Source organism: Choloepus didactylus, chromosome 7 (genome assembly GCF_015220235.1).
Source record: "Choloepus didactylus isolate mChoDid1 chromosome 7, mChoDid1.pri, whole genome shotgun sequence".
In the NCBI taxonomy this organism is placed as follows: domain Eukaryota; kingdom Metazoa; phylum Chordata; class Mammalia; order Pilosa; family Megalonychidae; genus Choloepus; species Choloepus didactylus.
Genome location: NC_051313.1, coordinates 41,358,193 through 41,375,109, shown reverse-complemented (window position 1 = coordinate 41,375,109; position 16,917 = coordinate 41,358,193). Strand labels below are relative to the sequence as shown.

At 38.2% G+C, this 16,917-nt stretch overlaps 1 protein-coding gene across 12 annotated transcripts in view; it reads left to right on the top strand.

Moving 5' to 3' along the window:
- Positions 1-16,917, top strand: part of LOC119539130 — a 206,621-nt gene that overhangs the window by 88,095 nt on the left and 101,609 nt on the right. For all 12 annotated transcript variants that reach the window (XR_005217796.1, XM_037842278.1, XM_037842280.1 and 9 more), the window contains 2 exons: positions 6,986-7,178; positions 8,969-9,096. Coding sequence is in view for 11 of the 12 variants with exons in the window: in XM_037842278.1 (XP_037698206.1) it covers positions 6,986-7,178; positions 8,969-9,096 (321 nt within the window). In the remaining variant the exon portion in view is untranslated. The remainder of the gene's footprint in view (positions 1-6,985; positions 7,179-8,968; positions 9,097-16,917) is intronic.

Here is a 16,917-nt window from a genome sequence, read left to right as displayed (position 1 = left end):
ACCAATTGGACCCCACAAGACTCACTCCCCCACTCACCACAAAGGCAAAGCAGGGGAGAACTGGCTTGTGGAGAACAGGTGGCTCGTGGACGCCACCTGCTGGTTAGTTAGAGAAGGTGTACTCCATGAAGCTGTAGATCTGATAAATTAGAGATAAGGACTTCAATTGGTCTACAAAACCTAAAAGAACCCTAACAAGTTAAGCAAATGCCAACAGGCCAAAAACAACAGAAAATTATAAAGCATATGAAAAAACCAGACGATATGGATAACCCAAGCCCAAGCACCCAAATCAAAAGATCGGAAGAGACACAGCACCTAGAGCAGCTACTCAAAGAACTAAAGATGAACAATGAGACCATAGTATGGGATACAAAGGATATCAAGAAGACCCTAGAAGAGCATAAAGAAGACATTGCAAGACTAAATAAAAAAATAGATGATCTTATGGAAATTAAAGAAATGGTTGACCAAATTAAAAAGATTTTGGACACTCATAGTACAAGACTAGAGGAAGTTGAACAATGAATCAGTGACCTGGAAGATGACAGAATGGAAAATGAAAGCATAAAAGAAAGAATGGGGAAAAAAATTGAAAAAATCGAAACAGACCTCAGGGATATGATAGATAATATGAACCATCCGAATATAAGACTTATTGGTGTTCCAGAAGGGGAAGAAAAGGGTAAAGGTCTAGGAAGAGTATTCAAAGAAATTGTTGGGGAAAACTTCCCAAATCTTCTAAACAACATAAATACACAAATCATAAATGCTCAGTGAACTCCAAATAGAATAAATCCAAATAAACCCACTCTGAGACATATTCTGATCACACTGTCAAACACGGAAGAGAAGGAGCAAGTTCTGAAAGCAGCAAGAGAAAAGCAATTCACCACATACAAAGGAAACAGCATAAGACTAAGTAGTGACTACTCAGCAGCCACCATGGAGGAGAGAAGGCAGTGGCACGATATATTTAAAATTCTGAGTGAGAAAAATTTCCAACCAAGGATACTTTATCCAGCAAAGCTCTCCTTCAAATTTGAGGGAGAGCTTAAAGTTTTCACAGGCAAACAAATGCTGAGAGAATTTGATAACAAGAGACCTGCTCTACTGGAGATACTAAAGGGAACCCTACAGACAGAGAAACAAAGAAAGGGCAGAGAGACTTGGAGAAAGGTTCAGTACTAAAGAGATTCGGTATGGGTACAATAAAGGATATTAATAGAGAGAGGGGAAAAATATATATGACAAACATAAACCAAAGGAAGATGGCTGATTCAAGAAATGCCTTCATGGTTATAACGTTGAATGTAAATGGATTAAACTCCCCAATTAAAAGATATAGATTCACAGAATGGATCAAAAAAAATGAACCATCAATATGTTGCATACAAGAGACTCATCTTCGACACAGGGACACAAAGAAATTGAAAGTGAAAGGATGGAAAAAAATATTTCATGCAAGCTACAGCCAAAAGAAAGCAGGTGTAGCAATATTAATCTCAGATAAAATAGACTTTAAATGCAGGGATGTTTTGAGAGACAAAGAAGGCCACTACATACTAATAAAAGGGGCAATTCAACAGGAAGAAATAACAATCATAAATGTCTATGCACCCAATCAAGTTGCCACAAAATACATGAGACAAACACTGGCAAAACTAAAGGAACAATTGATGTTTCCACAATAATTGTGGGAGAGTTCAACACATCACTCTCTCCTATAGATAGATCAACCAGACAGAAGACCAATAGGAAATTGAAAACCTAAACAATCTGATAAATGAATTAGATTTAACAGACATATACAGGACATTACATCCCAAATCACCAGGATACACATACTTTTCTAGTGCTCACGGAACTTTCTCCAGAATAGATCATATGCTGGGACATAAAACAAGCCTCAATAAATTTAAAAAGATTGAAATTATTCAAAGCACATTCTCTGACCACAATGGAATACAATTAGAAGTCAATAACCATCAGAGACTTAGAAAATTCACAAATACCTGGAGGTTAAACAAGACACTCCTAAACAATCAGTGGGTTAAAGAAGAAATAGCAAGAGAAATTGCTAAATATATAGAGATGAATGAAAATGAGAACACAACATACCAAAACCTATGGGATGCAGCAAAAGCAGTACTGAGGGGGAAATTTATAGCACTAAACGCATATATTAAAAAGGAAGAAAGAGCCCAAATCAAAGAACTAATGGATCAACTGAAGAAGCTAGAAAATGAACAGCAAACCAAACCTAAACCAAGTAGAAGAAAAGAAATAACAAGGATTAAAGCAGAAATAAATGACATAGAGAACAAAAAAACAATAGAGAGGATAAATATCACCAAAAGTTGGTTCTTTGAGAAGATCAACAAGATTGACAAGCCCCTAGCTAGACTGACAAAATCAAAAAGAGAGAAGACCCATATAAACAAAATAATGAATGAAAAAGGTGACATAACTGCAGATCCTGAAGAAATTAAAAAAATTATAAGAGGATGCTATGAACCACTGTATGGCAACAAACTGGATAATGTAGAGGGAATGGACAATTTCCTGGAAACATATGAACAACTTAGACTGACCAGAGAAGAAATAGAAGACCTCAATCAACCCATCACAAGCAAAGAGATCCAATCAGTCATCAAAAATCTTCCCGCAAATAAATGCCCAGGGCCAGATGGCTTCACAGGGGAATTCTACCAAACTTTCCAGAAAGGGCTGACACCAATCTTAGTCAAACTCTTTCAAAACATTGAAGAAAATGGAACACTACCTAACTCATTTTATGAAGCTAACATCAATCTAATACGAAAACCAGGCAAAGATGCTACAAAAAAGGAAAACTACCGGCCAATCTCCCTAATGAGTATAGATGCAAAAATCCTCAACAAAATACTTGCAAATTGAATCCAAAAACACATTAAAAAAATCATACACCATGACCAAGTGGGGTTCATTCCAGGCATGCAAGGATGGTTCAACATAAGAAAATCAATCAATGTATTACAACACATTAACAAGTCAAAAGGGAAAAATCAAATGATCATCTCAATAGATGCTGAAAAAGCATTTGACAAAATCCAACAGCCATTTTTGATAAAAACACTTCAAAAGGTAGGAATTGAAGGCAACTTCCTCAATATGATAAAGAGCATATATGAAAAGCCCACAGCCAGCATAGTACTCAATGGTGAGAGACCGAAAGCCTTCCCTCTAAGATCAGGAACAAGACAAGGATGCCCGCTGTCACCACTGTTATTCAACATTGTGCTGGAAGTGCTAGCCAGGGCAATCCAGCAAGACAAAGAAATAAAAGGCATCCAAATTGGAAAAGAAGAAGTAAAACTGTCATTGTTTGCAGATGATATGATCTTATATCTAGAAAACCCTGAGAAATCGACGATACAGCTACTAGAGCTAATAAACAAATTTAGCGAAGTAGCGGGATACAAGATTAATGCACATAAGTCAGTAATGTTTCTATATGCTAGAAATGAACAAACTGAAGAGACACTCAAGTAAAAGATACCATTTTCAATAGCAACTAAAACAATCAAGTACCTAGGAATAAACTTATCCAAAGATGTAAAAGACCTATACAAAGAAAACTACGTAACTCTACTAAAAGAAATAGAAGGGGACCTTAAAAGATGGAAAAATATTCCATGTTCATGGATAGGAAGACTAAATGTCATTAAGATGTCAATTCTACCCAAACTCATCTACAGATTCAATGCAATCCCAATCAAAATTCCAACAACCTACTTTGCAGACTTGGAAAAGCTAGTTATCAAATTTATTTGGAAAGGGAAGATGCCTCGAATTGTTAAAGACACTCTAAAAAAGAAAAACGAAGTGGGAGGACTTACACTGCCTGACTTTGAAGCTTATTATAAAGCCACAGTTGTCAAAACAGCATGGTACTGGCACAAAGATAGACATATAGATCAATGGAATCGAACTGAGAATTCGGAGATAGACCCTCAGATCTATGGCTGACTGATCTTTGATAAGTCCCCCAAAGTCACTGAACTGAGTCATAATGATCTTTTCAACAAATGGGGCTGGGAGAGTTGGATATCCATTCCAAAAGAATGAAAGAGGACCCCTACCTCACACCCAACACAAAAATTAACTCAAAATGGACGAAAGATCTCAATATAAAAGAAAGTACCATAAAACTCCTAGAAGATAATGTAGGAAAACTATCTTCAAGACCTTGTATTAAGTGGCCACTTCCTAGACCTTACACCCAAAGCACAAGCAACAAAAGAGAAAATAGATAAATGGGAACTCCTCAAGCTTAGAAGTTTCTGCACCTCAAAGAAATTTCTCAAAAAGGTAAAGAGGCAGCCAACTCAGTGGGAAAAAATTTTTGGAAACCATGTATCTGACAAAAGACTGATATCTTGCATATATAAAGAAATCCTACAACTCAATGACAATAGTACAGACAGCCCAATTATAAAATGGGCAAAAGATATGAAAAGACAGTTCTCTGAAGAGGAAATACAAATGGCCAAGAAACACATGAAAAAATGTTCAGCTTCACTAGCTATTAGAGAGATGCAAATTAAGACCACAATGAGATACCATCTCACACCGATTAGAATGGCTGCCATTAAACAAACAGGAAACTACAAATGCTGGAGGGGATGTGGAGAAGTTGGGACTCTTATTCATTGTTGGTGGGACTGTATAATGGTTCAGCCACTCTGGAAGTCAGTCTGGCAGTTCCTTAGAAAACTAGATATAGAGTGACCGTTCGATCCAGCGATTGCACTTCTCGGTATATACCCGGAAGATAGGAAAGCAGTGACACAAACAGATATCTGCACGCCAATGTTCATAGCAGCATTATTCACAATTGCCAAGAGATGCAAACAACCCAAATGTCCTTCAACAGATGAGTGGATAAATAAAATGTGGTATATACACATGATGGAATTCTATACGGCAGTAAGAAGGAACGATCTTGTGAAACATATGACAACATGGATGAACCTTGAAGACATAATGCTGAGCAAAATAAGCCAGGGACAAAAAAAGAAATATTATATGCTACCACTAATGTGAACTTTGAAAAATGTAAAACAAATGGTTTATAATGTAGAATGTAGGGGAACTAGCAATAGAGAGCAATTAAGGAAGGGGGAACAATAATCCAAGAAGAACAGATAAGCTATTTAATGTTCTGGGGATGCCCAGGAATGACTATGGTCTGTTAATTTCTGACGGATATAGTAGGAACAAGTTCACAGAAATGTTGCCATATTTGGTAACTTTCTTGGGGTAAAGTAGGAACATGTTGGAAGTAAAGTTGTCTTTTTCTTACTCCCTTGTTATGGTCTCTTTGAAATGTTCTTTTATTGTATTTTTTCTTAATTTTTTTTAATTTTTTTTTATTTTTCATACAGTTGATTTAGAAAAAAAAAAGTTTAAAAAAACAAGGAAAAAAATATGCAGAGCCCCCTTGAGGAGCTGGTGGAGAATGCAGAGGTATTGGCCTGCCCTACCTTGATGGTTGCTAACATGCCCACAGAGATAGGGGACTGGTGGTTTGGTGGATTGAGCCCTCTACCATGGGATTTACCCTTGGGAAGACTGTTGCTGCAAAGGAGAGGCTAGGCCTCCCTATAATTATGCCTAAGAGTCTCCTCCCGAATGCCTCTTTGTTGCTCAGATGTGGCCCTCTCTGTCTACCTAAGCCAACTTGAAAGGTGAAATCACTGCCCTCCCCACTACATGGGATCAAGCACCCAGTGTAGTGAATCTCCCTGGCAACATGGAATGTGACTCCTGGGGAGGAATGTAGACCTGGCATCATGGGATGGAGAACATCTTCTTGACCAAAAGGGGATTGTGAAAGGAAATGAAATAAGCTTCAGTGGCAGAGATTCCAAAAGGAGCCGAGAGGTCACTCTGGTGGGCACTCTTACGCACAATATTGACAACCCTTTTTAGGTTCTACTGAATTGGGGTAGCTGGTGGTGGATACCTGAAACTATCAAACTACAACCCAGAACCCATGTATCTTGAAGACAATTGTATAAAAATGTAGCTTATGAGGGGTGACAATTGGATTGGGAAAGCCATAAGGATCACACTCCCCTTTGTCTAGTTTATGGATGGATGAGTAGAAAAATAGGGGAAGGAAACAAACAAACAAACAGACAAAGGCACCCAGTGTTCTTTTTTACTTTAATCGCTCTTTTTCACTTCAATTATTATTCTTGTTATTTTTGTGGGTGTGGTAATGAAGGTGTCAGGGATTGATTTTGGTGATGAATGTACAACTATGTCATGGTACTGTGAACAATCGAATGTATGATTTGTTTTGTATGACTGTGTGGTATGTGTGAATATATCTCAATAAAATGAATATAAAAAAAAAAGAATAATGATTCTCAGTATGCAACAGGTCCTCAGCCATCTAAGAAAAATAAACTTATGAACTGGAATATTCTACTAAGACAGGAGACTGTGCTAATGTACTCAAGAAATATCTATAGAATTAAAACTAAACTGTTTGAAACAGCCCGCATTTATGGATCCCAAGTGCCTTACATGTGCAGTGTCACACACTCCTCAAACAACTCCATGGTGTCTCCACTGTCTCTGTTACAGATGAGGAAACTGAAGCTAAGAGTAGCTGAGTAACCTACCCAAGGTGAGGTCCTGGCAGAGAAGAAACCTGAAGCCAGGCAGTCTGACTCCAGAGCCCACTGTGAACTAGGGTGTACTGCCTGCCTTTTTCTGAGTTAGCAGTAAAACAAACTCATCAGCTAGTTACCTACCTCAGGACCCTCCTTTCCCAACTTTCTTTTTAAATAAATTTTTTCTACCTACAGTTTTTTATACATTCAGAATGTTTCCAGTGTGGGAACAGAAGCCTGCTGCTTGGTCCATTTTGGCGGGCAAAATATAGTTCTCTCTTTTCTGGTAACTTCTGGGTTTGGCTTTCTTTCCTCAGGTCCACAGTGTCCAATTCATGGAGTTCTCGGAAGTGGAGAACCAGGATGACTACTACAGCACAGGAGCCGGCTACATCCACACTCAGGACCAGCAAGGAGTGTATGTGATGTATGAGGAAGCCCTGAGTGACCTGAAGGAGCTAGAGACAGAACGGCTGCTTGTGGCCAGCCATTACATTGAGAAAGAAAAAAGTAAGAAATCAGATTTTTAAAGACCAACCAACTAACCAAAGACCCCACCCCAACATGTAAAGCACATACAATAGTATCTGAAAATTCAAAACACACATACTCACTTCTCCCCTATCCCTCCTCCCCTGCCCCCGATTTTAAAATGATATGGTTCTGTTTCCGCTCCAAGTCCTTCTTCTGCGGTGGACTGTGACTATTCTTTGAGGACTCAGTTGTCATCTTGCCATCATTTAGACTCTGCTGGTTGTGCAGCGGCATTTCTACATCACCCACTAGGGGCAGAGAGTGTGGTGCAGGGTCCTGAAAGAAGTAAAGTAAGCAAGAGAAATCAACGGTTTTCTTTTCTAAGTGAGGAAAGAAGTGCTTGGTCTTGAGAAAACTGCATTTAAAAGCAGAGACATCCCTGCCGGGTTCCTAACAGGAAACCATCAGTATGCAACAAGATCTGGCTAGGAAAATGTCAAATGAGATCCAGAGGAAAAATAATTACTCAGGGTAATCAAGTAACCCATAATTAGATCCCTCTTTCTTCTGGCATCACTCGAATTTTTCCAATTTTAGAAATAATAAAGAATATTGCTTTGAGAATAACATGACAGCATTGGCATTATATTTGGAAAGAGCTTAGAGTTTCTAGACACATTGTAACACCTAAAGGGAAATAAATGCAAGGGATTGTGCTATTTTGTAACATATATAAAGTTGTAGTTAATTCTTGTTCATATTGTTATAAATTGCTGTTCAAAGAATGTTTATTTGACAGTTAATCTTTCAGATTTAATATCAGATTGAACTCTTTGTCCTATCTTTACCAAAAATTACTGGTATCTGAATCTTGGAAAGCAGAGATGGCTTCTAGCATTCTAGGGTATTTAATTTCACTTATTGCTTTTTTTTTTTTTTTAATCTTTACTGGTTATCCTATGTATGAATGCATGATTTTTGTTGATGTTAATTTACAATGCCATACAACTCTTTCCAGCTGCTAAGAGTTTAATTTCATTAAAACACTCAGTCAGTGGTCATTTAGCTACATGAGCATCTTTTATTTGAGCTAGCAGGGCTGTAGTCATCCATTGTGAAATTATTTCCCAATTACTGCTAAAGTTCTTACTCAAAGTCTTTCTCTCCTTCAGCACCCATTAAATACTTGATAATTATTGAACTCAAACTTAAGCACCTGAAATCCCTTACCTTCTAATATCTTCTTTTATTTCATTCTGAAATATACCATTTAAAGTTTAAAAAGCAGTAATGCTGATAGTAAAAATTAACATTTACAAAGTAGAAAAATATTTCAGCAGAATGACAATGATGATCTTTATTGCTTTAAGTAAATAATCCACATAATTAAGGATTATCTTAGAAACTTTTCTGGAGAATTTTGACTTGGCTAGCATCAACTGAAATCTCAAGTTAAACTGGGTTTGTTGTTAAACCACCAGGGACCTGTTTTTAGAAAAAGAAATGTATGTTTTGCCTTTAAATTATAGGTTTGAGGACTTCTTAGTGTAGATTTCATGTTAACTGAATTTTTGTGTATTTCTAAAATTAGTCTATAAAAATATAAAATTAGAAAGTAAAAACAAAAACCTCTGACATATAAGTCAACAAGTATGAATTTAGGGCCTAGTCTTTGCAGATGGCTCTTAACTGCTTCTTAGTAGTCTCAGGGACTGGTTTGGTGTTTCTATTGCTGAGATGGAGCTGGCAATCTGAGGAGCATTTCTAATACAAGCAGCTTCTCTGGGAGATCTGTCTCTGATCATTCCCACCATCCTCTCTCCCAGGTCACAAAGAGGACAGCAAGTCAAGGATTGGCCAGGACTGGAGCTGGGCCCATGCAGGTGTGGACAGATTTGCTGTGCTGTATGACATGTGGACTTGGGAAGCAGCTTTTCTAGAGAACAAGCGCCAGGTATTTTTTTGACTAGAAGACAAAACCCGGTAGTTTTTTTTGTTTTGTTTTTTAAACCCAGTGGATCTCTTAGGACAGCTCATAGGAAGGTGAATAATTATTTTATTTTTATTCTTTATTTTTAAAAGCACTTTTATTGAGATATATTCACTCACCATACAGTCCATCCAAAGTGTACAATCAGTGGCTCCTAGTACAATCATGGACTTGTATGTTCATTGCCACAATCAATTTTAGAACATTTTCAGTATTCAAAAAGAAAAACCGCATATCCCTTATAGCCCCTTATTTTGAAACTTAGAATTGGTGTGGTAACTTTGTTACAACCAATGAAAGAATATTAAAATATTACTGCTAACTGTATAGTTTGCATTATGTGTATTTTCCCCCATATACCTCCCAATTGTTAACACCTTGTAATAGGGATGTACATTTGTTGTAGTTCATAAAAGAACATTCCTATATTCATACTATTTATCACAGTCATTGTCCACAACAGAGGTCACTGTGTTACACAGTCCATGTTTTATCCTCTAGCTTTCCTTCCAGTGACATAAACAACCCTAAACTTCCCTTTTAACCACAATCACACATAATTCAGGGGTATTAATTACACTCACAATAATGTGCTACTATCACCTCTATCTAGCTCCAAACATTTACAAGCAACCTAATTAAAAATTCTGCACTGATTAAGCATCAGATCCCCATTCTCTACCTTCATTCTATCTCCTGGTAACCTGTAACCTAGATTTTAACGCTATGAATTTGCTTATTATAATTATATTAGTGAGCTCATACAATATTTGTCCTTTTACGTCTGGCTTATTTCACTCAACATAATGTCCTCAAGGTTCATCCATGTTGGTGCATACATCAGGACTTCATTCCTTCTTATAGCTGAATAATATTCCATCGTATGTATATACATTTTGTTTATCCATTCATCAGTTGATGGACACTTGGGTTGTTTCCATCTTTTGGCAACTGTGAATAATACCACTGTGAACATTGATGTGCAAATGTCAATTTGTGTCCTTGCTTTCAGTTCGCCTGAGTATATACCTAATAGTGGGATTGCTGGATCCTATGGCAATTCTATATTTAGCTTCTTGAGGAAACACCAAACTGCCTTCCACAGTGGCTGCACCATCTTAAATTTCCACCAGCAGTGAATAAGTGTTCCTCTTTCTCCACATCTTCTCCAACACTGGTAGTTTTCTGGTTTTTTAATAGTGGCCATTCTAGTAGGTGTGAAATGATACCTCATTGTAGTTTTGATTTGCATTTCCCTAATAGCTAGTGATGTTGAGCATTATTTCATGTACTTTTTAGCCATTTGTATTTTTCCTCTTTGGAAAAATATCTATTCAAGTCTTTTGCCCATATTTTAATTGGGTTGTTGGTCTTTTTATTGTTGAGTTATAAGATTTCTTTAAATATTCTGGATAGTAAACCCTTATCAGATATGTGGTTTCCAAATATTTTCTCCCATTGAGTAGCTGCCTTTTTACTTTCTTGACAAAGTCTTTTGATGCACAAAATATTTAATTTTGAAGAGGTTCCATGTATCTATTTTTTCTTTTGTTGCTTTGGGTGTAAAGTCTAAGAAACCATTGCCTAACACAAGATGCTTCTCTACATTTTCTTCTAGGAGTTTTACATTCCTGGCTTTTATATTTAGGTCTTTGGTCATTTTGAGTTAATTTTTGAATAATGTGTGAGATAGGGGTCCTCTTTCATTCTTTTGCATATGGATATCCAGTTCTCCCAGCATCACTTATTGAAGAAATTGTTCTGTCCCAGTTGAGTGGCCTTGGCAGCTTTGTCAAAAATCAGTTGACTGTAGATGTGAAGGTTTATTTCTAACTCTCAACTCCATTCTGTTGGTCAGTGTTTCTATCTTTATGCTAGTACCATGCTGTTTTGACCACTATAGCTCTGTAATATGCTTTCAAGTCAGGCAGTGTGAGTCATCCAACTTCTTTCTTCTTTTTCAAGATGTTTTTTTGGCTATTTGGGGCTTCTTACCCTTCAAATTTGATAATTGGTTTTTCCTTCACTGCAAAGTATGCTATTGGAATTTTGATTGGGATTGTGTTGAATCTGTAAATCAATTTGTGTGGAATTGACACCTTAATGATATTTAGTCTTCCGGTCCATAAACACAGAATGTTCTTCCATTTATTTAGGCCTTCTTTGACTTCTTTTAGCAATGTTTTATAGTTTTCTGGGTACAGGTTCTTAACATCCTTGGTTAAATTTATTCCTAGAGCTTTGATTCTTTTAGTTGCTATTGTAAATTGAATTTTTTTTTCTTGATTTACTCCTCAGAAGGCTCATTACTAGTGAATAGAAACTCTACTGATTTTTTCATGTTGATCTTCTATCTTACCACTTTGCTGAAATTGTTTATTAGTTCTAAAATCTTTGTCAATTTTTTTGGGACTTTCTATATATAGGATCATGTCATAAGGGAATAGCAAAAGTTTTAGTTCTTTTCCAATTTTGATGCCTTTTATTTCTTTCTCTTGCCTAACTGCTCAGCTAGAACTTTCAGCAAAATGTTGAATAACAGTGATGGTGAGCATCCTTGTCTTGTTCCAGATCTTAGTGGGAAAGCCTTCAGTTTTTCACCATTTGGTACAATGTTAGCCATGGGTTTTTCATATATTCCCTTTATCATGATGAGGAAGTTTTCTTCTATTCTTATTTCAAACTATTTTTATCAAGAAAGGATGCTGAGTTTTTGTCAAATGTCTTTTCTGTGTCTGTCAAGATGATCAAATGGTTTCCCCCCTTTGATTGGTTAATGTGGTGTATTACATTAATTGATTTTCTCATGTTGAACCACTGTTGCATACCTGGGATGAAACCCACTTCATCATTTTTCCGGTTTGCTAATGCTGCCATTATGCAAAATACCAGAAATGGGATTGGCTTTTATAAAGGGGATTTATTTGGGTACAAATTTACAGTTCTAAGGCCATACAAGTGTCTGAACAAAGGCATCAACAAGAGGATCCCATCACTGAAGAAAGGCGGATGGTGTCCGGAACACCTCTGTCAGCTGAGAAGGCATGTGGCTGGTGTCTGCTGGTCCTTTGCTCCCAGCTTGTGTTCCAAAACGGCATTCTCCAAAATGTCTCTGGGTCTCTCTTAGCTTCCCTGGGGCAAACTCTGGGCTTTGTCTCTTAGTTTAACATCTCCAAACATCCTTTTGCCTGCATTGCCAACTGTCTGTAAGTGTCAGCAAGCATTTGGTCTGTGTCGGCTCTTAGCGTCTCTCCTAAATACTTCAGTGAACTAATCAAGATCACCCTGAATGGGCAGAGTCTGGACTTCCATGGAAATAACCCAATCAAAGGTTCCCCCCAAGCAACAGACTAATAAATCTGCCTCCACAAGATTGCTCAAATAACATGGCTTTTTGGGGGACATAATATATCTAAACTGGCACATTCCACTCCCTGGATCCTAAGAAGACATGTGCTTTCCAAATGCAAAAATACATTCATTGCATCACAATTTAGATAAGTACAAAAGTCCTAACATTCTTGTCTGGCTGTGGACCTGTGAAACTCAGAACAAGTTATCTGATGCTAATATACAAAGGACGGACAGTCATAGGATAAATGTTTCCATTGCCATAGGAAGATATTGGAAGGAAAACAGGGGTCAAAGTTCCCAAACATTTCCTAAAACCTGCAGGGCAAACTTCATTAGATTTCAAAGTCTGAGAGTCATTTATAGAATGATGTTTCATCCTTGGGGCTTGAGAGAGCAGGAGTACAACCCTTTCCAAAGGCTTATACCACAACTCTTTCCTCTCCAAATGCTGGAGTGAGTGCTCCAACATATATACTTATTGGGGAGACCACCTTCTTCTTGGCCCCACCATCCTAAAGCATTGGGGTGGCACCAGACTCTCTTCCATCTCCGGGGCTTCATGGTCAACCCCTGTAGAACAGTGGGGTGGTGGCCAGGCTCTCCCCAGTCCCCAGGGAATGTGTTTCATCCTCTCTGAGGCCTGGAGTGACAGCACTCTTCCTGAGCATCTAGGCGGAAGGCCCACCCTCTGCCTCTGGGGCAAACTCACCCTTTCCATATGCATGGGTTGCTCTCCTCCCTTCCCTGAGATTTCTTGGCTCCAGACCTCAGCTTCCATGGTTCTGCCTTTGAAGTCATCCTTCTCTCAATTTGCCCCTTCTATGTCCCCTATAGTCCAGACTGGCAATGGTTCCATCTATATAGATCTCACAAATATTTGTTGGCTTGCATGCAGGTTACAGGGATCAAAAACATCAGACAACAGGACTTTCCACAAATCCCTTCTGGGTAATTCCATCTCCAATCCAGGCATGCACTGAAAGGGCTGGCTGTTTCCACATTTCGTTAAATCCTCACGTGCATCATTAGCCTCTGGGTATCACTTTCTGGGAGCCCAGAAATTTCCAGACCATCAATTTCTGGTTTCTTTGTACCCAAGAGTTCAGTTCTCAGCTTACCACTTTCCTGTTACATTTTGCTATAAGTTGCAAGAAGCCAGGCTGCATTTTCCACATTTAATTTGGAGATCTCTTCAGCTAAGTATCTCAGCTCGTCACTTTCAAATTCTGCCTTCCATCTGACACCAGGACTCAATTTTGCAAAATTCTCTGCTATTTTAAAACAAAGATCATCTTTCTTTTGGTTGGCAATAACATGTTCCTCATTCCTGTTTAAGGCCTCATCAGAAGTATCTTTAGAGTCCATATTTCTACTAACAGTTTCTTCAAAGCAATCTAGGCCTTTTCTATCAAGCTTTTCACAATTCTTCCAGATTCCTGTTATCCATTAAGAAGCCATTCTATCATGTTTGGTATTTGCAAGTCAGAAGCAGCACCCTACTTCTCTGGTACCAAAATCTGCTCTGGTTTGCTAATGCTGCTATTATGCAAAATACCAGAAATGGATTGCCTTTTATAAAGGGGATTTATTCAGGTACAAATTTACAGTTGTAAAGCCATATAAGTATCTGAACTAAGGCATCAACAAGAGGATACCATCACTGAAGAATGGCCAATGGTGTTCAGAATACCTCTGTCATCTGGGAAGGCAAGTGGCTGGCATTTGCTGGTCCTTTGCTCCCAGGTTGCATTCCAAAATGGTGTTCTCCAAAATGTCTCTGGGTCTCTCTTAGCTTCTCCAGGGCAGTGACCTGAATTTGCTAATCAAAAGCTGTGATCGGTGCTCAGCTGCAATCCCCCTTTTCTTTGGGAAGAGCCACCCTTCAGCAAATGGTTCCCCATAGCTCCAAGAAGACACTGTCTTTAAATCACCCCCGCTTCCACTCCTCTCACAGGTGTGGTTGAAGCAGAGTCTGCTGGCTCCTTTTTTTCCAAGGCTTGTTGTAACTATATCTGCCCTCAGAGCCAGGACTCAGCAATCTGAGTTTGCTAAACAAAAGCCATAATCAGTGTTTGGCCATGCCCCAGACCCCCAGGTCTTGAGGAAAAGGACTTTTATTTCCAGCAAAGGACTGGGTCCTGGCGCAGCCTACAGCATGAGTGGGGGATGAACATGGGACATGACTCCTAGCAGAATGAATCTCCCTGGCAATGTGGGACATGAATCCCAGGAATGAACCTGGCCCTGGCATCGAGGAATTGAAAATGCCTACTTGACTTAAAGGAGGAAAAGAAAGGTAACAAAATAAGGTTACAGTGGCTAAGAGATCTCAAATAGAGTTGAGAGGCAGTCCTGGAGGTTTCTCTTATGCAAGCTCCATAGATATCTCAAATGGCCACAGTACACCACATCCTTGCCAACAGTAGTTCCAAAATACCTAGGTCCCTATTTGAGATTCTATAAAAGATTCTCTCACGAAGTTTTATGTCTCAGAAACTTAAATCCACCAGAGCGTTCCTATGCCAGACAGGTAGCAAGACCCCTTCTTGATAGTGTCAACACCACCTTTCAATATGAACAAGTTAGGGTAGTCACTGCCTAGACACCCCTAAAGATCGAGAAAGTGATTAAATGAGAGGAAGGGGTAGCAACAGACAAGATAGGATTTAATAAAGGATTACGAATACTGAAACTTTATGTAATATAATATATATAATATATAATACATATATAATGCTAGAATATTAGAATAAGTAGAAGGAAATAACTGAAATGGTAGTACAGCAACCTATAACATTCTTTGAAATTTGCTCTATAGCTGGTCATTGAATTGTGCTTTGAAAGTTAGCACCTTTCTGTGTATATCCTGTATTTCATAATAAGGAAAGAATTGAAACTGTAGAACTGTAACCCATAGCATTTTTTGAAATTACCTCTATGACTGCTTGTTGAGCTGTAGTTTGAAAGTTAACACCTTTCTGTATATATATATTTTTAAATAATGGAAGTAACTGAAATTGTGGAACTGTAACCCATAACGTTCTTTGAAATTTGATCTCTAACTACTTGTTAAATCATACTTTGAAAGTTACCACTGTTATGTATATATATGTTAAAGTTCACAATTTTAAAAAATGCATTGGAAAAAAAGAAGAGTGGGGGATGAGCTCCAGCTTCCCAGCATGGAGAGTTCTACTCACAGCTTTTCACCACAAGTTATCATTCTCTTCCTTCCACTCTTCCTTGGGTGGTGTACAGTGTTCTTTTGGTCTCTGGAGCCCCCGAACAGTTGTTTCAAACAGTTTCTGGCTGTTTGCTAACTGCTCTGCAAGATGGGCTGAGTCTTGGAGCTCCCTACTCTACCATCTTACCTGGTAGTTCCCTCATGGATAATTATTTTATTCAAATTATCTCTGCTAATTGTAGGGATGTGAGTAATAAATGTTATTTCTTTAGCATGGTTCTTTGTCACAAAAAAATAAAATGTCAAGTGTACTTTATCTTACAGGCATAATTTAATAGAGGGTATGATCTAGAACTTTCTTATAATATGTATACTTTTAGTGAGAATGCATGATGATCCCATTCAGGCTTATTGTTCAGTCACAGGGACAAGCCTCACTTTGCTCAACGCAGACCACCTGAGTGACCTTTTCATGGCCTTTGAAAGTTTGTGTCCCACATGGGTGGGTGAGAGCAACTGGGCGAGAAGTGCTGAGTCCAACAAGTTACTAGCGTAAGTTTAAAGCAGTGAAAAGCAAGTTACTAAATAATCATCATATCATTAATGGTTCATATCCCAATAATAAATGAAACACTCATAGTGTACTGGCCTTAATTTGTGTCCTTAGCATGGATTATTAACCATTCTGATAATCGCCAACTGTTGGGAGTTTATCCATCAAACGTTAAGTATTTACTTTGTTCTAGGTATTCTTCTAGGCGTTAGAGACACACAGATAAATAAAATAACATGATTCCTATCTTTAAGGAGTTTATAGTTATAAAAGTTGATCCAATGTCTAAGCAAATATCATAGCCCAGTGGCTAACAGCTTACAATCAAAGCATATATAAAGATGCATGGGGACCACAACTGGAAAAGGGATTTGCCCTGAGGGAGGCTGTCCACCGTGGAGTAAATGCTGACAAGTCTTCCCAGAGGAATAGATACTCAACCTGGCTACTGAAAGATGAGTAAGAGGTCGCCTGGCAGAAAAGGAAAGATTTTTAAGCAGAGGAAACAGTATTTGCGATGTCGGGGAGGTATAAATGGAGAAAGCCAGTTTGAAGAATGTAATGTTGGTAAGGCTTGGATGTAAAGGCATGGTGGCCGTGAAATGAACTCACTTCTGTGTACAAACTGTGTAGGGCCAAAATCTATGCTATGTTTAGAGTTTATCTCGTAAGCAAAGGAGAGGTATTGGTGAGT